General features: G+C 39.2%; 1 protein-coding gene across 5 annotated transcripts in view; it reads left to right on the top strand.

Annotated features, from left to right (window-relative positions):
* Positions 1-27,462, top strand: part of LOC132818834 (coiled-coil domain-containing protein 18-like) — a 164,578-nt gene that overhangs the window by 102,631 nt on the left and 34,485 nt on the right. For 4 of the 5 annotated variants that reach the window (XM_060829961.1, XM_060829958.1, XM_060829959.1 and 1 more), the window contains 7 exons: positions 2,536-2,613; positions 2,816-2,932; positions 4,527-4,694; positions 8,510-8,652; positions 12,727-12,890; positions 13,262-13,475; positions 26,090-26,189. In XM_060829961.1, coding sequence (XP_060685944.1) covers positions 2,536-2,613; positions 2,816-2,932; positions 4,527-4,694; positions 8,510-8,652; positions 12,727-12,890; positions 13,262-13,475; positions 26,090-26,189 — 984 coding nt within the window. The remainder of the gene's footprint in view (positions 1-2,535; positions 2,614-2,815; positions 2,933-4,526; positions 4,695-8,509; positions 8,653-12,726; positions 12,891-13,261; positions 13,476-26,089; positions 26,190-27,462) is intronic. The other variant, XM_060829960.1, reaches the window with a different exon arrangement.

Raw genomic sequence — 27,462 nt, 5'->3', positions numbered from 1 at the left:
TTCACTATCCCATCATCATCCATATGTTTATCCAAGGACTGTTTAAATGCCCCTAATCTGACTGAGTTAACTACACTGCCAGGCAGGGCATTCCACACCCTTACTACTCTTTGAGTAAAGAACCTGCCTTTGACATCTGTCTTAAATCTATCACCCCTCAATTTGCAGCTGTCTCCCTTCATACAAGCTGACACTCACTGTCCATGCTATCTAATCCTCTGATCACCTTGTATATCTGTATTAAAGCCTCTCTTAGCTGCCTTCTCTCCAATGAGAACAGACCCAAGTCTCTCAGCCTTTCCTCACAAGACCTTCCATCCAGACCAGGCAACATCCCAGTAAATCTCCTTTGCAACTTTTCCAATGCTTCCACATCCTTCCTGTAATATACCCTATATACCGGCCACTGCAGCGGACAGCAACTGACGACCGGAAGCGGCAGATTCAAACCACTATAAATGCTGGAGGAATCAGCACAGAAGCGCTTCACAGGAGGCTCCCAAGCACTGAGGATGTCACCTAGAAAGGGGACGAAACGTTTGCAACAAAAACTCCCAGCTCGGCGAACAGAACCACAACAACGAGCACCCGAGCTACAAATCTTCTCACAAACTTTGAACACCATATACCTTCTTAACAACGCTGTCAACCTGGGGTGGCAACTTTCAGGGATCAATGTACGTGGATTCCAAGATCCCTCTGCACATCCACACCACCAAGAATCTTTCCATTGATGTTTTGCCCAAAATGCCAATTTTCCTGCTCCTCGAATGCTGCCTGACCTGCTGTGCTTTTCCAGCACCACTCTCATCTTGACTCTCAAAGGGCAGCTCACACCTTCAATACATTATCTGGGCCGATATGACACCCATTTGATTAGATTAGATTATTTAGTGTGGAAACAGGCCCTTCGGCCCAACAGGTCCACACCGACCCGTCGAAGCGCAACCCATCCAGACCCATTCCCCTACATTTACCCCTTCACCTAACATTACAGGCAATTTAGCATGGCCAATTCACCTAATCTGCATATTTTTGGACTGTGGGAGGATACTGGAGCACCTAGAGGAAACCCACGCAGACTCTGGGAGAATGTGCAAACTCCACACAGACAGTTGCCTGAGGCGGGAATTGAACCCGGGTCTCTGGCGCTGTGATGCAGCAGTGCTAACCACTGTTAAAGTTCACTTGAGAATGTAACTTTTAAAAAGTTCTGTAATTTACTTATGAAAGAACTGAAACCTAACATGCCCTTTCTAAAAGATGAGAGACTTAACAAACAGTCCAGGTCTTTTTCAATATATAATATTAGTTACATCACACTGTAAACTTTGCTACAAATTCTGTGCCTTATGATCTTATACTCCTCAATCACCTGATGAAGGAGGAGGGCTTCGACAGCTAGTGCTTCCAAATGAACCTATTGGACTATAACCTGGTGTTATATGATTTTTAACTTTATACACCCCAGTCTAACACTGGTATCTCCAAATCTTAATTAACTATGATTTGCCTTTTGCAAATCTATTAGGCATTCTTTAATTAATTCATACTTAACCAAGATAATGTTAGTTTTGTCTCAAGATCGTCATTTGTCAGAGCTTTCTTGCTGCTGAGATTGAGCTGATTGGCAAGTAGTTGCTGGGTTTAATGTTGTACTGTTTTTTTGAACAAAGATGCAATATTTGCAGTTTTCTAGTCCTCTGATACTAGACACTGTAACTAAGGAGGATTGGAAGAAGAAAGACGCTGTCTCTGCAGTTTTGGTCCTTGCTTTCCTCAGCATCCTTGAATGTATGCCATCTGGTCCTATGACAGAAAATCTGCCTGTATTTAAAATTTGCTAATAATTCTACTTCATGAATTTTCAGTCCATTCCTTAATGTCCCCTTTCACTGTGACTTCAGTGGCAACTTCTTTAGTAAATACAGATGCAAACTTCGCATTTAGTATCTCAACCATATCTGCTATGTCAAGATCTTTTTGCAGTTGAGTTTCCTTCGAAGTTCTAATACCCATATAAATTACTGCCGGTCATAATCAATGGAAATTATTTCCAGGTTTAGTGCTGCAGAAACTATACTTTCCCATATTATTAAAAAGCAACAATCATGCCAACTTAGTTTAAAAATTCAGATTAAAGACTTCTAAAAGTCTCAAATTATTTCCCAATTATTATGCTTGTGTCAAACCCTACAAAAATGGCAGCTTGGGAGAATTGTTGCCATGTCTCGATCTGATGACAAATTCAGCTAAAGAGTAGACCAAATAATTTTGATATTCTCAGAAAAATCATACAACTCTGTAAATTGATCCGTTTACAGCATGAAATCAGAAGCTCTTGAGGTTTCTGTTCAGAAAATGGACAAAAATTCAAAATTAAATTTACATTGGCAGCACAGCTAAATGTTGATATGAACTTTGCAATATTTGGTTATTTCTATTTCTGATTATAATGAGCACATCTATAATGTTGGTATTGTCTATTCCATTCCACCCAGCATTCTTTCTAACATGGTTTATATATATTTATAGGAAATAAAGAAACAAGATAACAGAAATAATGCTGCGTTAAAAAGCTTACAAAATCAAACTGATGAAGAAGCTTCCAAAGTCTGTAAACTTTATTTTATACTCATTATAATTCTACTTTTTGTGGATGGTAAATGCATGCAAATGGAAAAAGCATTGATTAGTTAAATTAAAATTGGGTTGCCATTTTATGGACCAATAGTGTATTTCCAAATCAGAAATGCTTAATTGTAGGTTTTCAAGTATTTTGCAACATTTTCACTGTTGTGTTAAATAAACACAGGTTAAAGATTTGGAAAATGCATTAGCAGTTTCTAAGGAGGAACTGAAAATTCAGTCACAACAGTTTGAAGATATCAGGGAACAACAAAAAAAGCAGATAGAAAAGAAATCTGAAGAGGTAAATTATACAATGTACTGCTATCATTGTTGAGCAATCTGTTTAGTCAGATATAATTTCTGTTTTATTAATTTCAGAGCTTCAGAACATATGTATATATGTTTATTTTCAGAACTAGCTTTTGTCCTTTCCAACCGTATTGAAAATGTGAAAGGTTTATAAGATTTGACTGTTGATTCTCATTGACAAAATAAATGGCAAATTTAAATATAATTTTACCTTTCCAATCTGTTGTTCTGGACTGTTCCCAGTGAATCATTCCACAAAATGGCACGGATTTTCCTAAAACCAATTAATAATCCATGTGTTTGAGCAGTTCGTGCAGTATTTAAGAACAGAGAAGATGCTGCTTAGATATTGTATGGTATTTATTCATTCAGTATCACTTTGTTTGCTTTCAGTGGCCTTACCTGTCAGATGTTTTTCTCAAAAAGATATTTTACAGATTCCTTTTACAGAGCCAATTATCCTCTCCCACATTTTAAAAAAAAAGGCATTGTGCAAAATAACACCAATAGTTCGTTGTGCTGAGGAAAGTTGATCTAAATTTCTGCAAGTTCTGCAGGTTATCTTTTCTGACCATCAGAATGAGAAGAGTATCAAATAAAGTTACTATAAACTAACCATAAATAATTTAGATTTAGCAATTGAGGGAACAATATCAAAATTGACTGACATTAAATAAGAATGTATGATAATTAAAATAGCTGTAAAAAGGTTTTGAGAAATAGGAAGAAAAGGATAGCCAATAGCTCTTTGTAGGAAAAAAATTGTGGTAATTTGCTTGGAAGTAAAATCAGGGAAAGGAAATGCTCATTCTACGTATTTTACATGGAGGACCTGAGATTGCAGATATTATTTTAAGACTGGCAAGGAATATATTTTAAAAAGCAAGGAGGTAACGCCATCCTCCGTTTTGGAGCAAAGCATAGGCTACCAAAGCAAGAAGCTATTATTAATGTATAAAAAAATCTTAGACTGTAGCTGTGGAGTTACGTACATTTTTGGACGAAGATGTCAAAGGAATGAAGAAGATTGTTGTATAGGTTTACTAAAATTTTCAAAAATGGTATTGTCTTTAGAATATAAATACATCAGATGTGTCTACATTTTTACTGCAGCTCAGAAGGTTCAGCGATCACTTAACAAGCTGTTTTCTGGATTTAAAAGATTATTATTGTAAATTGTAGATTATTTTCTTTGTTAAGGTGGGAATGAATGTTATTCATTTTGGGTAATCATCAAAAAAACTTAATGTTGGGACTATGAAGGTTTCTTTATTTTCCAGATGTTTAGAATGTATATTCTAATGATTAAAACAAATTTACTTCAATAACTGAAGAGATTCTTGGAAGAGTAATGCTAAATTCTGCATATAAAACTATCAGGAGAATGATGGTAGATTGGGTGACTCTAAGAAAAGTAGGGCTGAGTTGATGGGATGAAAAATACGTTTGTGTTTCATTGTAACACTATAAATTTATGATTATAGAACTTGGGACTCTGAGGACTGGCACAAGTTCACTGTTATTCAGTGAAGTTGCAGCTTTGGGATACAGTGCTGTAAATAGTTGTTGTATTTTATTTTTGGAAGGTACTTTGTCTGCAGAAACAGTTAAAAATATCTGCAATCAATCTGAAGGAGAGTAATGAACAGAATATGCAACTCCAGCAGACCTTGGTACAGTATCAACAAATGTTGCAGCAAGGGACAGCTAGAATTGGAGAGCTGGAAGACCACCAGGCAATGTTAGAAAGACAGGTGATTGTTTTCAAAATATATACTTTCCATTTGAGTTTTATAACATAATCTGATCGAATTTGATATCCTAGATTTTTGCTTGCAAGAAGGCTTGCAGTTTTTCATAAAGTGAGTGCATGAAAAAACTCAAGTATTAAATCCTTGCCTGAAATGGAATAACACCTTCTACAGATTATAATTGCTTCTTACTTTGCTACAGACCTGCTATTAATTCTGTCCCTTTAGTTATGTAGGTAGATCTATAATAAATGGAAAAGAGAGGTGAAGGTTTTTTTTAAAAAATTCTTTAATAGAATGCGGCTGTAGTTGTCCAAACTATTTATTGTGCATCATTGATGCAGTTGAGCAAGTGGTGCTAAGCCTTTGCCTTAAATGACTTTGACTTGTGTGATGCAACTAGGAAGAGAATTTCAACCTTTTTAATATAAGGATGCAGCATGCACCCAATTGCAAAAGCAGAGTCCTGGAGTTACACAGCAGGGCAGAGGACACAATCTTTCATAGTTGCTGAGTATGCTTATATTTCTATTATTGCTGGCAAAAGGCACTGTACATTAAATATGCAGAAGGCCAGACACACGGTAGACCTCGACTGAGAAAATACTCTGTAACCTTCTAATTTTGAACTCCAACATGGTCAATTTTCTACGTTGCTATTAATTGCAGTCTGTGAATCTCAAAACTTTGGCAGGGATACCTCCTCATCACCACCAACCTGACTTTGTGATGTTTTCTTTGAATTGACATTTCCCTTTTTTGGTTACTGATTGTGGTAATCAACTACAAAGGAACTCGATTATCCGAACATCTATTATCTGAATATTGGATTATCCGAAGGACATAGAAACATTACATCAAAGAGCTGTTTCAACCCTGATCGCATCTTTTGTTTACAATGATTAAAAACTATCTCAGCTCACAGAAATACTGCCAAGAACAGTCCTTGACATCGATGGGAGCCCAGGCACCGTCTCCAAATGACTGACATCCAGCCCTCCCTCTCTCTCCCCACACTTTCTCTGGATTTATACATAGGGGTGAACCCTAAATCCAGATATTCTCTCTAAAATTGTCCTGTACAGGGCAGAGGTGGGACTTGTGAAAAAGTTGTCTGTCTGTCTGTGTGCACTATTTGGAGACTTGCCCCACAAAAACAGCAGCAGTCTTACTGTTGGTGTTCACTCCGGCTGCTCCAGAGGGTGACAGCAGCTGATGGGGGCAGGGCCGCACAGTGAGGTCGAGGTGGCCAGGGCGGGAGTGCAGATGGGGGTCGGACAGTGGGTGGGGACAGGAGCGGTGCTGGTCGGTGTTTGGAGGGGGTGCGCTTGGGGGAATGGGGTTTGGTGGGGGGGAAGTTGAACGGAGTTGGGGGAGCGTAGGGGATGTTGGATGAGGCTGGGGGGGTGCAGGCCGGGGGAATGGGGTTGGGGGCGGTGCTGGCTGGGTTTGGGGAGGGTGGGGTTAGGGGGGATGACAGTGTTGGGGGGGTGCAGTTGGGAGGTGGGGTTGGACAGGGTTGGGGGCAGACAGAGGGCAGGGGTTGGGCGGAGGGTGGAGTTGAGGGGCAGGCAGAGGGCGATGTTGGACGGGGTTTGGGGCAGGGCTCACATGTGGTGTGTTGCTGCACGGGATGTGCTGCAATCTCTTGAACAGGGAGCAGACTTAACAGAAAACTCTGAGCCCCAGAGGAATGACTCTGAGAGGCATTGAATCAATTAACCAAATAATCGTTGTGGTTCTGCTCACCGAGCTGGAAGTTTTTGCTGCAAACGTTTCGTTCCCTGGCTAGGGAACATCATCAGTGCGGTGGGAGCCTCATGTGAAGCGCTGCTTTGATGTTTCTTCCGGTATTTATAAATACCGGAAGAAACATCAAAGCAGCGCTTCACACGAGGCTCCCACCGCACTGATGATGTTCCCTAGCCAGGGAACGAAACGTTTGCAGCAAAAACTTCCAGCTCGGCGAGCAGAACCACAACAACGGATACCCGAGCTACAAATCTTCAATCAGATTTTAACCAAATAATCAGTTATCTGAAAGAAATAGTGCCCGCCCATCTTGTTTGGTTAATCTAGGTTCCTCTGTATTCTGGCATAACTTGTTTATCCAGTGTTCGAAGCATCGTAGACACTGAAATTGGAACGATGTCTGTACCTGTCAACTTTCCTGCCAGTCTAAAATATCTGACACTATTGTGTTTACAGCCCAAGCCATCCATCCAGTCTGGTAGACTTCTCTGTGAAAGTGCCATAGGATAGTAGTGAGAGAGGTGTTGAGGAGTTAGGAGGAGCAAAATATACTGAAATAGTATACTGGCAGTCTGAAAACTTGGCAGATTAGCACACAGGGTATCAATGAAGAACATCGGAAAAAAGGTGCAGTTTGTTGTCTCGAGGAATTAAGGGCTACGGGGAGAACGCTGGTAAGTGGAGTTGAAATGCCCATCAGCCATGATTGAATGGCGGAGTGGACTCGATGGGCCGAATGGCCTTACTTCCACTCCTATGTCTTATGGTCTTATAGAATATTGGATTATAAAATGGAAGTTAAGGACAAGTTCTTGGAAAGATTAGAAATAGGTAATAGCATGCCACCAATTTCTATTTCAGGTTGCTTCTGGTATTGTGTGTGTCTGTGGTATGGAGTGATACATGGATTTGCTGATAGGCATAAAATTGTAAATAATTATGCAGACAAAGAGAAAGATATGGGTATTATTAAATAATGGGACATTAAGATTTGGTGCAGGTTCACAAGGACATTGATAGGTGTGAAGAAATACAAATACGAAGAAAGACTTGAAACTTTAATGGCTGCATTTATTAATTTGATAAATATATTTTATGTTATGAAGTAATGAAGTGGAACCACCGAAACAAACTCTTTAGTTGTGGAGTCTCCAATGAGGTGCATATAAGATTGAATGTGAGGGAGTTGGGGCTGAGGTTTTTGAAGTTGATAGTTGAAGTTTAGACTGTTTATAGATGATTGCTGGAAGACAAGTAACGTAGGAACAAGATAGAGGCTAACTACTGACGTGGACAGATTGGAGCAAATGGCATTTATTTATACTATAGGTTCTATGAAGATTCCCCATGTCTCACAATACGATATTCCATCTTTATTATACCATGCATACTGAATGCTCCATGCATTATTACTATGAATATTTTAACAAAACCGAAATTGCATGTTTTTAATGTATTCTGTGGTCCCACATGTGAATGTATTAAAATTAAATATTCAATATTTGTCACCGATTATGTATTGTAAATAGTCTTCATTTAGAAATGACAGAATCTTCTTGTATAAGGTAAAACAAAATCTGTCTCTGGTGAGCCTATTCATTTCTATATTATTTATGGAACTGATGTGAAGTTACTTGGTTTATACTTGCAAGATGGTTATTAAGTGAGAATTTTACTTTATTCTTTCATGTAATTGCCAACATTTGTTGCCCACTCCGTTTGCCTTTAAACTGATTTCTGGCTAGGCCATTAAAGGGCAGTTAAGAGTCATCCACATTACTGAGAGTCTGGAGCATATGTATGCCAGGCAGATAAAGAAGGGAAATTTCCTTCTCCAAAGGATACTAATGAACTAAGTGGTTTTCTACGACAGTCAGTGGTAGCTGTCATAGTCAGCTGCATGATGGGATTTGGATCCACTTTCACAGAAAACTAGCCTGGACCTCTGCATCACCAGTCCAGTAATATTACCACTACTCCACCACTTCACCCTGAGAATCTTAGTAGTTTCACTGCTGCCTTATCATTTAACAATGGGATAAAATGTTGTTATGTTTGTGAAATAGGTTTCTCAACTGGAGCAAGAATTATATAAACAGAAAATGGCCTATACTGATGAGCTCTCAAAAACCGAAGGAAAGCTTTTAAAGGCATATGATGGCCAAGATTCCAAACACCAGCAGGTGGTTGAACTTACCAGTGCTCTGAAGTAAGTTTTATGGTAGAGGGGATTAATAGCTGTCAGAAATGTTGTTGTTATTGTTTTGGTCTTGTAGTTTCCCAAGTGTTGAAAGTGTTTTAAATATCCACAACCTGCTTTTGTGTTACTTAGCACCCTGATCTTGGTGGGTTTCAGTACCCTTTTGGGAAAAGTAGGCAGTGGATTAGCAAATTTGTTCTTTTGCTGCAGGGTTCTGGCGAATATTTCATCCATGGGAAATCTTGTATAAACTGCATTATAAGCGACTCCAGTCCTTTTTCTATGAACTGGGGCCCACAACACTGAGTCATTAGACTTGGTATCAGTCGGTTGCTGAGTAGTAAAGCTAGGGCTCCCAGACATGAATAATGTTGGAAATAGAAAACTATAATTGTGTAATGTTTGACTCATTTAATGTGATGTGGAGGTGCCGGTGTTGGATTGGGTTGGACAAGGTTAAAAATCACACAATACCAGGTAATAATCAAACAGGTTTATTTGGGGAAGCACCAGCTTTCAGAGCGCTGCTCCTTCATCAGGTAGCTGTGGAGCAGGATCTTAAGACACAGAACTTATAGCAAAAGATTACACTGTCATGCGACTGAAACAATACATTGAACAAACCTAGATTGCTGTTAAGTCTTTCATCTTTTAGAATGGAATTTATACCATGTTATATGGATTGACTCTCTGCAGATTATCTGCTTTTTGAGCAAAATAGAATCTGCAGGCAATCAAACCATGTAACATTTCAAAAATTCGCATTTACTGTGGAAGTAGAACCAGTCTGACTCAAGATTGGGATATAGACAGACTCTAACCTCAGACCTTTAATGCATTGTCTGAGCTGAGATGTGACTTTTTTTACATAAAACCTTAAGTTGTCTCGAGAATGTGACTTAAAAGAAGTTCTGGCATTTACATATTAATGAACCAAAACCCACAACCCATTCTAAAAGATGAAAGACTTAACAGCAATCTTAGTTTGTTTAATACATTGTTTCAGTTACATGACAGTGTAATCTTTTGCTATAAGTTCTGTGTCTTATGATCCTGCTCCACAGCTGCCTGATGAAGGAGCAGTGCTCCGAAAGCTAGTACTTCCAAATAAACCTGTTGGACAAAACCTGGTGTTGTTTTGAGTTAAAGAGATTTTTAACTTTATTTAATGTGATAACTGTTTTTTAACATGCATTTGTTTGGTTCTGCAACTGGCATGCAGCTTTTTTTTTAAATCAAGCAATGAATTATACATTTACCAAGTTGGCAGAAGTGCAAATTTCGCATTTATAAATATAGACATAATAAATCGACATAATAAACAGATGAATGTGGGTTGTGTCTCCCTAGAAGCTCACCACCTCATGATGTTAATTGAATTAAGATTCTGTCTCTGAGTTGACCATGGATTGTTACATCTTGTGGCATTTATAAAAGATTTTAATGTCTAGTGATATTTGTTTTTCTGATGCAAATACTGATTATTCAATTGGTTGGTAAATTTGCTATATAACATAAGAATTGTTCTTTGTTTTAATCTGATTCGTTTACTCAAGTTAGTGATACATACATGAAGTAATTCAGCCCATCATGTCTAAAGTGGCTCAATATAGCTTTCCAATTATTGCCATTTCCCTGCTCTTTAACCATAGCTAAGTGATTTTTTTCCTTTTAAGTCTTTTTATTTGATAAAATCTGCTTCCACCACCTCAAAAATTCAGAATCACAACTTGCTGAGCCTCTATTTCTTTTGCCAAATGCCTTATTTGTTCGCATTTATAACCAATTAACTGATCTATTACTGAAACAGTTTGCCTTTACTTACAATATCAAAATCTTTCATGATTTTGAAAGACTGCAATTATCCTCTTGACTTTATTCTGAGAGCAACTCAACCTTTTTGTGTTTTTATGCTATTAGTTTTATTTTGTTACTACTTATGCTATTAATAAAACCTAGGCCCTTCTCAACCGTCCTGCTACTATGAGGAAGTAATGACCTAACGGTATTATCGCTGGACTGCTAATATAGAGAGACTCAAGTAATGTTCTGGAGACCTGGTTCAAATCTCACCATGGCAGATAGTGGAATTTGAAGTCAATAAGCATCTGAATTAAAGGGTGTAATGATGACCATGAATCCATTGTCAGTTGTTGGGAAAAAAACATTTGATTCACTAATACTCTTTAGGGAAGGAAACTACTATCCTTACTTGGTCTGGCCTACATGTGACTCCAGTCCCACAACAATGTGCTTGACTCTTAACTGTTCTCTGGGCAATAAGCTGTGCTCACATCTGTTCCTTCAAACTTTTAAAAATTGTGTAATCTAGATAATCATACCTTTCCTTGATTTTTATGCTGAAGTATAATACTTCACACTTCCCAACATCACATTTTACTGGTTTACCAGTTCTGAAGAAGGGTTTCTGGACCTGGAACATTAACTGTCTTTCTCTATCCACAGATGCTGCCAGACTTGCTGAGATGTTCCAGCAATTTCAGTTTTTATTTGCATTTTACCTGCCATGTGTCTGACAACTTGATGTGTGCTGTCCTCCTACTCATTTATTATATTTCACAGTTAGTGTTATCTAAAATCATAGAATCGTATAGTAGAGGAGAGGCTGTTCAGCTCATCCAGTCTGTGCCACTGAAAATATAATACTGCCTACACTAGTCCCACTTTGCTGCACTAGGCCAGTGGCCTTAGATCTTATGACACTTAAGTGCTCATCCAAGTATTTTTAAAAGTTGAGATTTCCTGCTACAGCTACTCTCCCAGACCGTGCATTCCAGCCCACTGCCATCCTTGGGCAAACAGGTGATTCCTTAAATCCGCTCTGAATTTCCTACCTTTCACTTTAAAAGTATGCCCCTTGTTATTGGCACTTCAACTTAGAGAACAACCTGCTTTCTATTCACCATGCCGCTCATACTCTTATACAACTATACTAGGTAACACCCTGACACCTCCAAATTCAACCTTCTGTGCTTCAGAGAAAATTATCCAATCCCTGTCCATAGCTGAAATGTTCCACCCTAGGCAACATCCTGGTCAAACTCCTTCACACGTGTTCTAGTCCAATCACATTCTTTCTATAACGTGCTGAGCAGAACTGCATTTCGTACTCCCAGTATGGCCTAACCAAAATTCCGTGGAGCACAGCATTACCTCCCTGGCTTATAATCTATGCTATGACTGATAACGGTGAATGTCCCAGATGTGGCTTTAACCTGTCCTGTCACCTTCAGGGATCTGTGGACAAGCACCCAGGATTCCTTTGTTCCTCTGAGCTTCCTTGCTGTTTTGCTGTAGATAGCTTCAGATAGCTGTTCCCAATCTTTTTTGGCCAGATCTTACCCTCTTTTAATAAATTCTGTCTTCCTCTCAGACCAGTTTTCTCCTTTTCCAAAACTAAAAACATAGGTTTATGGTCAATATCATTAAAATGCTCTTCTACTGACACCTCAAACACCAATGTGGCTTCAACCAGAAGGTACTGATGAGGGCAAGAACTTCTGCCCATCATCCTGGTGTGACTTACTGTTTAAGTCACCATAGAACCCAATTGTTTATGAAATGAACAGAAGAGCAGATGATTGTGTGAGAAAATTTTCCCTGACCATGGTGGAGTGATGCCATTTCAGACACTTGCTGTGATCCCTGAATTCTGAAATGGAAACTCCTGGCTGTGGAAATTGAATGAAACTATGCTGTGAAAGCTGTTTTCTTAAATAAGTTATTGTTTATAAAATTTTAAATGTGATCTGGATTCACTTTTTCATTTGAAAAATGAGGCTCTGTTTTAATTTCTTTCAAAAAAGCAAAGCTCTTTTTATTTGCCTTTAGGGTTAGATTCATCTCATGACTGTCATTTTTAAAAATATATTTAGACTAAGTCTTAAGTATCTTTGCTTTTGAGTATGTGTTGCGCATTTGGTCATCTGTTGAAAACTTCCAGAAGCTTGTATTTGGTTCTGCAAATTGTATTTAAGAATTGTAATATCTTTAAGATAAAAGTATTACATCAGCCTGTTTATGTTTGTGTGAGTAATTCACGGTACTTATCTTTTTTTTCAGGGAAATAAAGACTGCGATGGATAATTGCAAAGATGAAACCACTGCACTGGAAAAGGAACTTCTTCAATTGAGACGTGATAGTGCAAACAAGGATATTCAGCTTAACCAGCTGGAAATGACTTTGCGTAATACACAGATCGAATTGGACAAAAAGTCTGACCAAGGTAGAAAATATCTTTAAAGTACAAGCACAGATAATCCTATTCCAAGTATGTGCAAGTTCATTCGTGTTTGCACTAATTAATCAATATAAATAACTGTATAATGCTATTTAAGGCCATTTCAAAAAATACAAAATAAGTTTTCTGTGGAGTGCCTGATATAATTCTGATTTGTTTCTTGTTTTCTCTTGCGCCATCTGAACTTTAATTTTATATAAAGAGTTCCTAATTTCAACAAGTATGAAAGAAAATTAGATTTTTACCTCAGTTCATAAAAGTGCAGTGGTTAATAGTTAAATAACTAAACAGAACTTTGTAAAATTTTTTCTATTATGTAAATATGTTTTAAGTTTGAAAAATTAATTGCCTGGTAGTGCTTGATCTGGAAGAAAATCTTCACAAGATTGAGACAGACCGAAGAAATGCTTTGCAGGAAAATCAGAAGATAGAAGCACAGTTGAGGAATGCACGCAGTGAATTACATGACACTTTAAGTCAGCTGAAAGAGCTACGAGATGTCCTTCAAACAGCTCAGAATAACATGGAGGAAAAAAAGAATGTTATTGAAGAGCTCACACATGAAATTCGGTGAGTTACTTCATCTACTGGAGCAAAGAAGTGAACTGTATTACATTGAATAATCGGTTTGGACCATGTCAGTTTCTTCCTTTGATTTCTTATCATATTTCAGCGCTCCATAAATGTCACATTGAACAAATGTATATTTCATGTTTACATAGAATGTGCATATAGTTGATACCATCTAAATATAGAACAGGCCATTGCAATATTAATTATATATGTTGCCAAGCGCAAAAGTTCAAAATTCAAAGCCGCACTCCTTGAGACTACAAAAGATGAAGTTTGGCAAAATTTATGTACAATGGTTTTATCAAAATAAATTAGATTTTATATCAAAATTCTGTGATGTTGAGATTGTTAAGTGGTATACTTTCAACTACTAATGCGTCTCCTTTATTTTGTTAGTTTCACATATTCGAATAAAATATTTCTGGATCAAAAAGTACTAATTTTAAAACGTTTAGTGGAGCAGAATGTAAGATTTCAACTGGTTTGTTGAAGTGACTGTGAGTTCCACTTAAATTGAAAGTGTATGTTTGTAAAGTAATGGATTACATTATTACTCTACATCCATTCATTTACCTGCATTTGAATGTAAAAAAAATATAAAGAAGAGCTTCTTTTTATAAAATTATTTCAGTCTGTTTTCCAACTTTATTTGTACATTTCGTCAATGTGATGATCTGATCAAACTCATGGTATTATAAAGCCCCTTCTTTGACGTGAACGGAATTCAGCATTTTCAGACCTAAGTGCCAATCGATTTGTCCTTTAGTGGCATGTCTGCTTTGAGGGCTAGATCTAAATATAAGATGAAAAAAATAGAGTTGGGAAGGATAGAATGTTTTTTCTTCAATTATATCGGTCTTACCTGTAAGTTGAGAGTTTCTCTTATGAATTCACTTTTTGAAGTATTATTAATTCGGCTTTACTGATTGGGCCACTTATTGTACATCCTTTGTCACCTTTGAGAAGATGGTTTTGAGCTGCTTTCATATGAACTGCAACCCATTTGCTGTCAGCAATGCCATTAGGGAGGGAGTTCCAGGATTTTGAACCAGCGACACTGAAGAAGTCGTGAGATATTTCCAAGTCAGGATGATGAATACTGTGGAGGGAAACCTGCTGCTGGTGGTGGTGTAGATGCTGTCTAAGGGTCCTTGCTGAATTTCTGCATTCCATGTTGTAGATGGTGCATAGGTGGTGGAGGAAGTGTATGTTTGTGGATGTGGTGCTATTCAAATGGCTGCTTTGCCCTGAATGGTATCGAGCTTCTTGAGTGTTGTTGGAGCAGCATTCATCCAAGCAAGTGGTGAATGTTCCATCACACTTTTTACTTAAGCCTTGTAATGTTGGACATACTTTGGGTAATCAGAAGATGAGTTCTTTGCTGCAGGATTCCTAGCATCTCAACTGCTGTTGTCGACACAGTGTTTATATGGCTAGTCCAGTTCTGTTTCTGGTCAGTGGTAACCTACAGGAAGCTGGTAATGGCGTATTCAGTGATGGTAATGCCATTGAATGTCAAGAGAAGATGGTTAGAATCTCTCTTATTGGTGATGATCATTGACTAGCACTTGTGTGGCACAGATGTTATTTGCTACATCAGCCCAACCCCAATGTCTTGTTGCATTGGTCGTGGACTCCTTCAGTACTTGAGGAATCATGAATGTTGCTGAACATTGTGCAATCATCAGTGAACATCTCCAGTTGTAATGTTGTGATGGATGAAAGGTCATTGATAAAGCTGCTGAAGGAGGTTAGGCCAAAGACACTGACCTGAGGAACTCCTGCAGAGCAATTCGGTTGCTGAGATATCTGACTTCTAACAACAACAACAACTATCTTCCTTTTTGCCAGGTATGACTTTAACCAGCAGACTTTCCCTCTGATTCCCATTGACCATAGTTTTACTCGGACTTTTTAATGCTACACGAGACCACATGTGGCCCTGATGATGAAGGCAGTCACTTTCCCTCTCCTTTGTTTCTCGATTTTTACGGCCTTCATTAGAACATGGTGAAATTAGGCCAGGAGCTGAGTATTCCTGATAGGACCCAAACTGTGCATCAGTGAACAAGTTATTTCCAAGCAAGTGCTGTCTAATACCACAGTTGATGACATCTTTCATCCCTTTACTGATGATCAAGAGGGCAGGCAATTGATTTGATTGATTATTGTCACAAATAACAAGACACAGTGAAAGGTATTGTTTTGTGTATTAACCAGACAAATCAGACCTTACATAAATACATCAGGGTAATAAAACAGAATGCAAAATATAGTGTATGGCTACAGGGAAGGTACAGAGAAAGATCAGCTTAATATGTTAGAAGTCTGTTCATAAGTCTGATAACAGTGGAGAAGAAGCTAAGTTAGCTGAGTTGAATTTATTTTGCCTTTTGTGTACAGGGAGTACCTGTGAAATTTTCCACATTGCTGATTAGGTGCATGTTGTATCTGTACTGGAACAGCTCAGCTAGGAGCTTGGAATGTTCTGGAGAACACATCTTCAGCATTATTAGAGTCATAGAGATGTACAGCACGGAAACAGACCCTAAGGTCCAACCCGTCCATGCCGACCAGATATCCCAGCCCAATCTAGTCCCACCTGCCAGCACCCGGCCCATATCCCTCCAAACCCTTCCTATTCATATATCCATCCAAATGCCTCTTAAATGTTGCAATTGTACCAGTCTCCACCACATCCCCTGGCAGCTCATTCCATACACGTACCACCCTCTGCGTGAAAAGTTGCCCCTTAGGTCTCTTTTATATCTTTCCCCTCTCATCCTAAACCTATGCCCTCTAGTTCTGGACTCCCTGACCCCAGGGAAAATACTTTGTCTATTTATCCTATCCATGCCCCTCATAATTTTGTAAACCCCAATAAGGTCACCCCTCAGCCTCCGATGCTCCAGGGAAAACAGTCCCAGCCTGTTCAGCCTCTCCCTGTAGCTCAGATCCTCCAACCCTGGCAACATCCTTGTAAATCTTTTCTGAACCCTTTCAAGTTGCACAACATCTTTCCAATAGGAAGGAGACCAGAACTGCACGCAATATTCCAACAGTGGCCTAACCAATGTCCTGTATAGCCGCAACATGACCTCCCAACTCCTGTACTCAATACTCTGACCAATAAAGGAAAGCATACCAAATGCCTTCTGCACTATCCTATCTACCTGCAACTCCACTTTCAAGGAGTTATGAATCTGCACTCCAAAATCTCTTTGTTCAGCAACACTCCCTAGGACCTTACCATTAAGAACATAGAACATAGAACAATACAGCACAGAACAGGCCCTTCGGCCCACGATGTTGTGCCGAACATTTGTCCTAGCTTAAGCACCTATCCATGTACCTATCCAATTGCTGTTTAACGATCACCAATGATTCTGACTCTGCCACTCCCACAGGCAGCACATTCCATGCCCCCACCACTCTCTAGGTAAAGAACCTACCCCTGACATCCCCCCCGTACCTTCCACCCTTCCCCTTAAAGTTATGTCCCCTTGTAACACTCCGTTGTACCCGGGGAAAAAGTCTCTCACTGTCTACTCTACCTCTATCAAGTCACCCCTCATCCTTCGCCGTTCCAATGAGAAAAGGCCTAGCAGTCTCAACATATCCTCGTATGACCTATTCTCCATTCCAGGCAACATCCTGGTAAATCTCCTCTGCACCCTCTCCAAAGCTTCCACATCTTTCCTAAGTGTATATGTCCTGCTAAGATTTGCTTTCCCAAAATGCAGCACCTCGCATTTTTCTGACTTAAACTCCATCTGCCACTTCTCAGCCCATTGGCCCATTTGGTCCAGATCCTGTTGTAATCTGAGGTAACCCTCTTTGCTGTCCACTACACTTCCAATTTTGGTGTCATCTGCAAACTTACTAACTGTACCTCTTATGCTCGCATCCAAATCATTTATGTAAATGACAAAACGTAGAGGACCCAGCACCGATCCTTGTGGCACTCCACTGGTCACAGGCCTCCAGTCTGAAAAACAACCCTCCACCACCACCCTCTGTCTTTTACCTTTGAGCCAGTTCTGTATCCTAATGGCTAATTCTCACTGTATTCTATGAGATCTAACCTTTCTAATCAGTCTCCCATTGGGAACCTTGTCTAACGCCTCACTGAAGTCCATATAGATCACATCTACTGCTCTGCCCTCATCAATCTTCTTTGTTACTTCTTCAAAAAACTCAATCAAGTTTGTCAAATGCTTTTAGGAACTGTAGCCTTTGCAGGATCTAATGCCTGCAGCCATTTCTTTATATTACGTGGAGTGAAGGGAATTCTCTGAAGACTAGCAGCTGTGATGCTGGGGACCTCTGGAGGAGCTGAGATAAAAACTACACAGTTTTTGTGGGATTTTAATAGTTCAGTTGGCTGGACAGCTGGTTTGCGTTGTAGAGACCTGCCAACAGCACGGTTCATTTCCTGCATTAGCTGAAGTCACCATAAAAGTTCAACCTTCTCACCCTTGCCGTTTGGTGACCTTTAGGTTTAACCTCCCCATCAGTTATGTCTCTCTTATGACAGAATAACTCTTTCTGGTTTTCTGGGACTGTGGCAACTTTACTGTTTATATCCCCTCACATGAACTTTTGCAATTATTTTTACTATGAAATGTTTCCATCCACTGCAGCAGTATTTTGCTTAATCACAGTAACATCAGTGCACAAGCAAGTCAAGCAATCCATTGAGCCTACTCCATCTTTTAATAATATGATAGCTGGTTCTTAGTGCCATAATACATTTCTCAGTGATTCCCAGGTGCCTTGATTCTCCCAAGAGTTTGAAAATGTCATTCAAAGCCTTGGATATACCCAATGACTGAGAAATCAAAGCAAAGTCGAAAATTTTTAAGATTCATATTCCTGAATGAAGAAATTTCTCTTTATTTTAGTCTAAACTGGCCGCACTCACTTATCCTTGAGAAGATGGCAGTAAGACACCATCTTGAACCACAGCACTCTTTGTGGTACAGGTACACTGACAGGTGTTATTAGATAGACAGATCAAGGAGTTTGACCCAGCAATGATGAAGGGGCAATTTCAAGTCAGGAAGGTGTGTGACTAGAAGGGGAACTAGCGGGTCGGTTTGTTTTCATATGCCTGCTTCCTTTGATGGTGGATGTGAAGTTAGATGGTGTTTTTTAAAGAAAATTGTGAGATGCCATAGTGCATTTGTAGATGGTATACACTGCAGCCAAGGTGGGACACTGGTGGATGCAGCAAGGTTTCAGGTGGGGTGCTAGCTCAGTAAACTCTTGTGCTCTGAATGGTGTTGATCTTCTTAGATATTTCTGCAAAGTAAGAATTATTCCACCACTGTCCTAAGTTATGACCTGTGAATGTGGAAAGGTTTTGGAGAATCCAGGAATACATTATGTGCCATAGTAGGCCCAGATGCAGCCACGCTCTTTCACCACTGCTGTTATTGAGTCATACAGCATGGAAACAGGCCCTTCCATCAACCCAACCATGCCATTGACCAGACATCCCAATCTAACCCATTTGCCAGCATTTGGCCCATATCCCTCTTAAGCCCTTCTGATTCATATACCCATCCAGATGCTTTTTAACTGTTGTAATTGCCTCCACCACTTGTCTGGCAGCTCGTTCCAGACAAGTGCCACCCTCTGCGTGAAAAAGTTGTCCCTCAGTTCCTTTTTAAATTTTTCTCTTCTCACTATAAACTTATGTTCTCTAGTTTTGAACTCACTCACCCAGGAAAAAGACTTGGCTATTGAAACTATCTGTGCACCTCATGGTTTTATAAACGTCTATAAAGTCATTCCTAAGCCTCAGTCTGTTCAGCCTTTCTCTGTAGCTCAAATCCTCCAGTCCCAGCAACATCCTTTTAAATCATTTCTGCACCCTTTCAAGTTTAATAACATCCTTCCTCTCGTAGCGCATCCAGAATTGTATACGGTATTCCAAATATGGCCTCACCAGTGTCCTGCACATTAGCACCATGACATCCCAATTCTTATACTCAGTGTGGCGAAAGTGAGTTCTGCAGATGCTGGAGATTAGAGTCAAGAGTGTAGTGCTGAAAAAGTACAGCAGGTCAGGCAGCATCCAAGGAGCAGGAAAATCAACGTTTCGGGCAAAAGCTCTTCATCAGGAATGAGGCTGGGAACCTTGGGATTGGAGAGATAAATGGGAGGGGGGTTGGACTGGGGAAGGTAATTGAGACAGGCTACTGCAGGAATTCCAAAACCTGCGCCAACATCACCTCCTTCACCTCCATCCAAGGCCCCAAAGGAGCCTTCCACATCCATCAAAGTTTCACCTGCACTGCCACACATGAAATTTACTGTATCTGTTGCTCCCAGTGCAGTCTCCTCAACGTTGAGGAGACAGGACACCTACTCGCAGAGCGCTTCAGAGAACATGTCCGGGACACCCACACCAATCAACCCCACCACCCCATGGCCGAACATTTTAACTCCCCCTCCCACTCTGCCGAGGGCATGCAGGTCCTGGGCCTGCTCCATTGCCACTCCCGTGTTACCCGACTCCTGGAGGAAGAACGCCTCATCTTCCGCCTCAGGATCCTCCAACCCCTGGCATCACTGTGGATTTCACCAGTTTCCTCATTTCCCCTCCCCCACCTTACCCCAGTTCCAACCTTCCAGCTCAGCACCATCCTCATGGTCTGTCCCATCTGTCCATCTTCCTTCCTGCTTATTGGCTCCACCCTTCCCTCAGACCTATCATCTTTGCCCCCACCTCCATCCTCCTATTGCATCTCAGCTACCTTTTCCCCAGCTCCATTCCTGATGAAGGGCTTTTTTCCCAAAACGTTGACTTTCCTGCTTCTCGAATGCTGCCTGACCTGCTGTGCCTTTGCAGCACCACACTCAGTGCACTGACCAATACAGGCAAGTCTGCCAAACACCACCTTCACTACCTTACCTACTTTTGTGATATTTCACATGAAAGCAATTATGCATAATCTAAATGGCACACGTTTTGTTTTGGTTCCACCATATTAATGGTTGTTTTCTAGTAAATGTTTAAATCACATACAATTTAATGAACAACTGGGAATCACATCAGATTTTATTTTAAAAAGTAAATAGCTAACTTGTCACTTCTCAGTGGATGATGTTTCCCTCCTGAGGGAAGAGAGAAGAAAAATGAGAATTTTTTTTTGTGCTTTTGAAAAGCTTTATGATTGAGCTTGATGTATCCATGATTGAATATCTTAATTATGGGTATCTTGATGTTCTTAGAACATGTTTTATTTTTTAAAAATTATATTTGGACATTTCTTTTGGCAAAAGGAAATGCAGCTTGTTTCTCCATGTTCAGTTTATACGTTATAATAAAAATCAGAACTTGGTGATGAGGAGAGTGACAGCTTAATGAATCAGGATACATACTTGCAAAATTAATTTAAACATGCTTACACTTGACATAATTGTAAAATTGAATTCTAAATGATTGGATGCAATGTTTGTAATCCCTTAGTGAAAGATATCAGTACGAAAGCATCTGAAGTTCTATTGTTTGAAGTTTAATTTCTGTAGTTGCAGAAAATAGTCCACAGTGGTTGATTGTCAGGCAGCATCCAAGGAGCAGGAGAATCGACATTTCGGGCATGAGCCCTTCTTCAGGAATGAGGACTTTCCTTTTTCCTGAAGAAGGGCTCATGCCCGGAACGTCGATTCTCCTGCTCCTTGGATGCTGCCTGACCTGCTGCGCTTTTCCAGAACCACATTTTCAGCTCTGATCTCCAGCATCTGCAGTCCTCACTTTCTCCACAGTGGTTGATTGCCTGTTAACAAGTGCTCACCACAATTCTTAATTTCTTTTCAACTGAACATTTGATATACTGAAAATAAGCTGGTAGTGGGCAGCACGGTGGCACAGTGGTTAGCACTGCTGCCTCACAGCGCCTGTAGACCCGGGTTCAATTCCCGACTCAGGCGACTGACTGTGTGGAGTTTGCACATTCTCCCCGTGTCTGCGTGGGTTTCCTCCGGGTGCTCCGGTTTCCTCCCACAGTCACAAAGATGTGCGGGTCAGGTGAATTGGCCAAGCTAAATTGCCCATAGTGTTAGGTAAGGGGTATGGGTGGGTTGCGCTTCGGCGGGTCGGTGTGGACTTGTTGGGCCGAAGGGCCTGTTTCCACACTGTAAAGTCTAATCTAATCTAATCATCTGCTTTGTGCTCCCAATGAAATTGAATTTCGATATTGCTTGATCCTCTACCTTCCTATCAGCAATCATCTCAGATCTTTGTGATCACTCCTTAGAAAGTCTTTAAAACTCTGCATTCCTCATGAAAAATTCCAACTGCTGTCTTTCTGCAAGCAAATCTGATGCCCAGCTGACAACAGCACACAATCAACCAGAATTTTGTGTATAAAGGTTGTGTATAAATCAACTATCATAATCCTAGCTTTAAAAGAACCCTTATTACTGTTATAGACCAGGTCAGACTCCCTCAAAATATTTTAAAAAGGAGCTTAGACCCTAACTTCTTTTTTAGGCAGATATAAAGTGAATATTCTAGAAGTAATGCAGTTGGTCAAAATACTCAGCTTTAAACAAAAGAGAATTTATTTAAACTATGGATGAAACACAGACAAAATAAAACATAATTTAGAAAAGCTTAACTTATTTGGTATCACAACCAACTCAATCGCAACTTAATGAAGCTGTTCCAATTCCTGCAACATCTCCTAAACACTCCTTGGCAAATGATAAATTCAAACACAGGTTCTTGGAGGCAGAAGAGGTTTCGTAGAATCATAGGATCCCTACAGTGTTGAAACAGGCTCTTAAGCCCAACAAGTCCACACCGATCCTCTGAAGATTATCGCACTCAAATCTATTCCCCTACTCTACTACTCTACATTTACCCCTGACTAACGCACCTAACCTACACATCCCTGAACACTATGGGCAATTTAGCATGGCCAATTCAACTAACCTGCATATCTTTGGATTGTGGGAAGAAACCAAATCATTCCGAGGAAACTCTCTCACAGACGTGGGGAGAATGTGCAAACTTCACACGGTCACCGACGCTGGAATCGAACCTGGGTTCCTGTGAGGCAGCAGTATTAACCACTGAGCCACTGTGCTGTATTTAGGTTTTAGAGAGAAACTTCAGGCAAGAAACATCACTTGAAGCATGGAATGTCTTTTCACTGTAGCTGCTTCTCTAAGTTTTGTGACTGCTTGTTAAAATGAACCAAACTAGAAAAAAAACCTTAAGGGAGAACTGGCTGCTCCCTGCCATTGTTCAAAGTAACCATTTCCAGACAAATCGGCACCTCTGCCTTTACAAACCCTCTTGATAAAAACCAAGGACATCATAACCTTGTTAAAGGTGCAGCATTGTTGCATTACTCTGTAGTGAATTTTACATTTCCGAATTAAATTCTTGTGGAGAGCTTAACCCTGCATGTAAAGTTTGTAGGTTTTGATGCAGGCTCGAACCAAAACCAGGAAAGGAAACTGATACTTACTAGTTTCTTAGGAAACAAAGGTGCACTGAGATTTGGAATTTAAAATTGTTGGGCATACTGAAGCTGGATGAAAGATATAAAAGGGCATAAACTGGGTGATGGAACTGATGATGAGTTCTGTGATGCAGAACAGGCAAGCCTAAGAACCTGAAGCTGGGAATAAATTGTTGCAGCTGTTTCTTTTACTTGAAGATAACATTGATATATTTACCCTTTCTAGATCAAATTGAGCAAGTTCTGTAGACCATTAACATGCTTAACTATTAGAAAGTGAGGAGCTGGAGTTCTTCGTGAGGAACACAGTTTTGAAGGACTGTAACTGAGAGTGAATATATAAATCTGAGCTGACTGCTGAGCCAATTCATAAAACATCATCTTGGCTGTATCTGCCATTTATAGTTTATAATTTGCCTATTAATACATATTGAACTTGGATTGATTCTGAATATTGAAGAATGGCTATTTAAGATAGTGTGTACTGTTGTGATGCTGCTCCTTTAACTAACAAGGTTACGTTGTCCTTGTTTTTTTTCAGAGGGGTCCTGAAGGCAGAGGTTCCAATATGTCTGGAAGCATCTACTTGAAAAAGCATTTTTTTTAAAAAAACACTTGTACAATGGAAGGAAGAGTGGTCAGTTCTCTTAGATCAGGGTCGGGTTTGGTTTGGTTTTAGTAAGTTGTATTGTTTGCATCAGCTGGTCAAATTTTAGCTGGGAATGCAGAGAAGCTGCTGGAGAGCAAAAGGAGCAGTTCCATGCTGATCCTCTCTCTCTCTGACGTCTCTCCTGTAAGAACCTGTGTTTGATTTAATTTTATTTTTGCCGAGGGAGTGTTAATGGGGATGATGCAAGTATTTGGAACAGCATCATTAATTTGTGATAGAATCAATTGGGTTTTCAATCGGTTAAGTTATTCTAAATTAGGTTCTCTTTTGTTCATATTTCATTCAGTAGTCTGTAAATAAATTCTGTTTTGTTTAAAATTGAGTGGTTGGGTCAGCTGCATCACTCCTGGGATATCTATTCTGAACCTGCTTAAAACAACGAGAAACATTAGGATCTGGGCTGCCTTCTTGAAATGTTTTGAGGTGGTCTGGTCTGGCCCATAACACTGTTCACTTTAACTATTATGAAATTCTGTTTTAAACAGTGGAATCTTAAGACTTAATTCCTTTCGTAAAAACTGGATTTTAGATTTCTTACAGATTTCTTTAAAAAATAAAGTTACTTGCCTTTACAGAGGTCATAACAGGCCGTCAAGCAGCTAATTCTATCCAAATATCTAATGTAATTGTTGCAACACCGCACGTAGCCAATTTTGGTTTGGAGGAAGTACCATGATTTTCCTCACACTAGCTGATTCAGGTGACTTATTAATGTGAATTTTGCTCTGAGGGACATTTTGTTTTGCTTTAGCTGGATAAATGGAAGTTTTTATTGAAACGGGTATTATGTTTTGTGTAATTAGAAACTCATGGGAATTCTTTCCACGAGAATTAATTCCTGCAAAATGTCTGCAGCCCTCTGATCAATTGCTTAAAAACTTTAGTCTGTCACCCGGGGAGCACTATAAATTATTGTTTCTACGTAATAGGATGTCCCTATTCCAATAGCTATAGAGATATATTTTATATTTATGCTTTTAATTTACATTTTGCAATGGAAAGATTGAATACCCATGAGAAGAAGCAGGGGTGGGACTAGCTAATAGTTGTTTTCTACAACTGGTATAAGCCAAATGGCATCTTTGTATTTTCTGACTTAAAAATTATTCAGTTGTGGAACATCGCCTTCACTGACAAGACCAGCATTTATTCTCCATCACTATCTGTAAATAGCAATAGGTTACAGATCATCAGTTGTATTGGTATAGTGCATTCTATTCACAATGCAGATAAGCACAGAGCGTCTGGAAGTTTGTAAGCTTTCACAATTGACTGAAACTTTGTGGATGGACAAATTGAAGATAATTGGTGAAGTGAGGTGCTTCCTTGGACCCATGTATATCCTCTAATTCTTCAATTATTTATTGAAACTGTGGAGTTCATGTTTGCTCTATTGTGTCTGGATTAGAAAGAATCCAAGCTAGTATAAAAGACTTTTTGTTTAGTTCACATGGATTCTATTAAGTGTGTTACTATGTTAACTCTGATTTGAAAATAATTATACTGAACAAAAGACAGCAAACCCTGCAGCAATTGGCACTCTGCCATCAGGCAGCTAATTTTATCCAGATATCTAAAGAATTGAACATTACATTTAGAAAATTCATCTGAAGTGGTAAACACATCAAGACCATTTTCTTTGTACCAAGTTTAAAAGGTCCAGACTATTTTTATCTTGTAAATATTTGTTACAGATTTTTTAAATATTTGTGCTTTTAGAGGGAAAAAAGTTTGCTTTCTATTTCAAGCCTTTATCAATAGTTGATGTTTTCTGGTATCTTCCGATGTGATTCATGTGACAACTATTTAGAGCAATTTTTTTTGAATACAGAGTTCAGAGCAAGAAATTAGTGATCTCCCTAGAGAACATTAAAGTTTTAGGAATAATGATATAAATTTTCTAGCTTGTTGGCAGAACTCGATCTTCCTTACAGGCCTAGTTGTTTGATGAAAAGAATCTCCTGAATGAACATAAAACACCCAACATGTTACTTTTTAGCTCTGGGGTTAGACTTTTTGGGATGTTTAACACATTGTCCATGAGAGTTATGTTGAGTGGGCCAGCAAGGGATTTTGCTATCACTTCAACTCGTTTTCATTGTATTTAGGGCTGTTACTGTACCATTTTAACCATCGGACATCTAATTGTGCAATATCCTTTTCACATAGAAAGTTTTAAATTTTGAACAAGAGTCATATCAGACTTAAAACGTTAACTCTGTTTCTCTTGCCACAAATGTTGTCCGACCAACAGTGTTCCTCCAGCATTTTCTGTGTTTGTCTCAAAATTGAATATAGTTTGATTTTTGTGATTATTACAGGATTGCTGAAAGCTAATGGGGTTTTGTTGCACATATGATGGGATAATTGTGCAGTGGTCACTGCATCACCCCTTTAAAGCTGTTCTACAAAAGCAAAGTGATTTTGTACACTTTTACTGATTTTTGTTTCTTCAATAGGCAGTACAAAAATGAATTACAGGACAGAAATGTTAAAATCATTGAGATGGACCAGGCACTCAAGGACAGGCAATGGGAGCTCCAACAGAGAGCAGCTCAGGTATCCTGTAAACATGTGATTTTGCAGCATTATGTGATCAGTACCTTGTCCACAGCTTTTCTTCTTCAATTGATGCTTCATAAATTCCATATCTCTAACCATGATATTCAGATTTTTTTTTCTAGGTTTTTGTTTAGAACTGATTTTAGGGTTATCTGCAGCAAACCAGCAGCTATTTCCTCTGTTGTGTTTTCATTGATTATTTTACCAGAAGTGAAAACTATTTCAAAGTATGACAAATGATAAATAGGTGGACAGTATTTGGGAATGACTAGAGATATTTACATCAATTCCTCAAGGTTGATATGACAGTTTTGAAGGAGTTGGGGACTATGTTAGATTAGTGATACATTCATGACATTGAAGTAGTTCCCTGAAAAATCAGAAATTTGCAGCTTGTTCATACTATTATGAAGAATGAATCTAGATTTATCCAACTATAACAGCATAGGAGAAATGAATTATCAGTATTGAAATAAAGGATTATAATTAAGCATTTTGTTTTTAATGACTCAGATGAATTGCTGGTGCTTTAATTGATTTGAGTTATCTGAAAATTATTTGGAATTTTTACAAAACTAATAATCGAATATTATTTTAAGCTTACCCTCTTGAAATCTTCAGCAATCTAACTATCTCAATAGAAATACTTAGCATTACAAAGAAACTCACTTCACTAAACAATCTCAGTTTAATAGGTGATGTGATCATATAGAGAGTGCTAGAGTAATACTGCACGGAATCAGACCTTCGGTCCAAACGTAATTCCAAACTAAACCAGTCCCACCTGTCTGCTCCTGGATCATATCCCTCCAAACCTTTCCTATTCATGTATCTATCCAAGTGTCTTTTAAACATTGTAACTGTACTCGCATCCACCATTTTCTTAGAAATTTCATTCCACATGCAAACCACCCTCCGTGTAAAAAAAAATTGCTTCTTATGTCTTTTTAAATTTCTCTTCCCTCACCTTAAAAATGTGCCCTTTAGTCTTGAAATCCTCCATCCTAGGGAAAAGACAATTTCCATTAACTTTAGCTATGCCTCTTATTATTTTATAAATTTCTATGACATTGCCTCTCAGCCTGCTGCACCCCAGTGGAAAAACCTCAAGCCTATCCAGCCTTTCTTTATAACTCAAACCTTTCATACATGGCAATATCCTGGTAAATCTCATCTGAACCCTCTCCATTGATAATATCCTTCCTATAACTGGGTGACCGAACTGGACACTATTATTTTCTCAGGAAGAATATTCCCATTATTAAAACAA

This window comes from Hemiscyllium ocellatum, chromosome 9 (genome assembly GCF_020745735.1).
Source record: "Hemiscyllium ocellatum isolate sHemOce1 chromosome 9, sHemOce1.pat.X.cur, whole genome shotgun sequence".
NCBI classification, from domain to species: domain Eukaryota; kingdom Metazoa; phylum Chordata; class Chondrichthyes; order Orectolobiformes; family Hemiscylliidae; genus Hemiscyllium; species Hemiscyllium ocellatum.
This window is presented reverse-complemented; position numbering and strand designations above follow the sequence as displayed.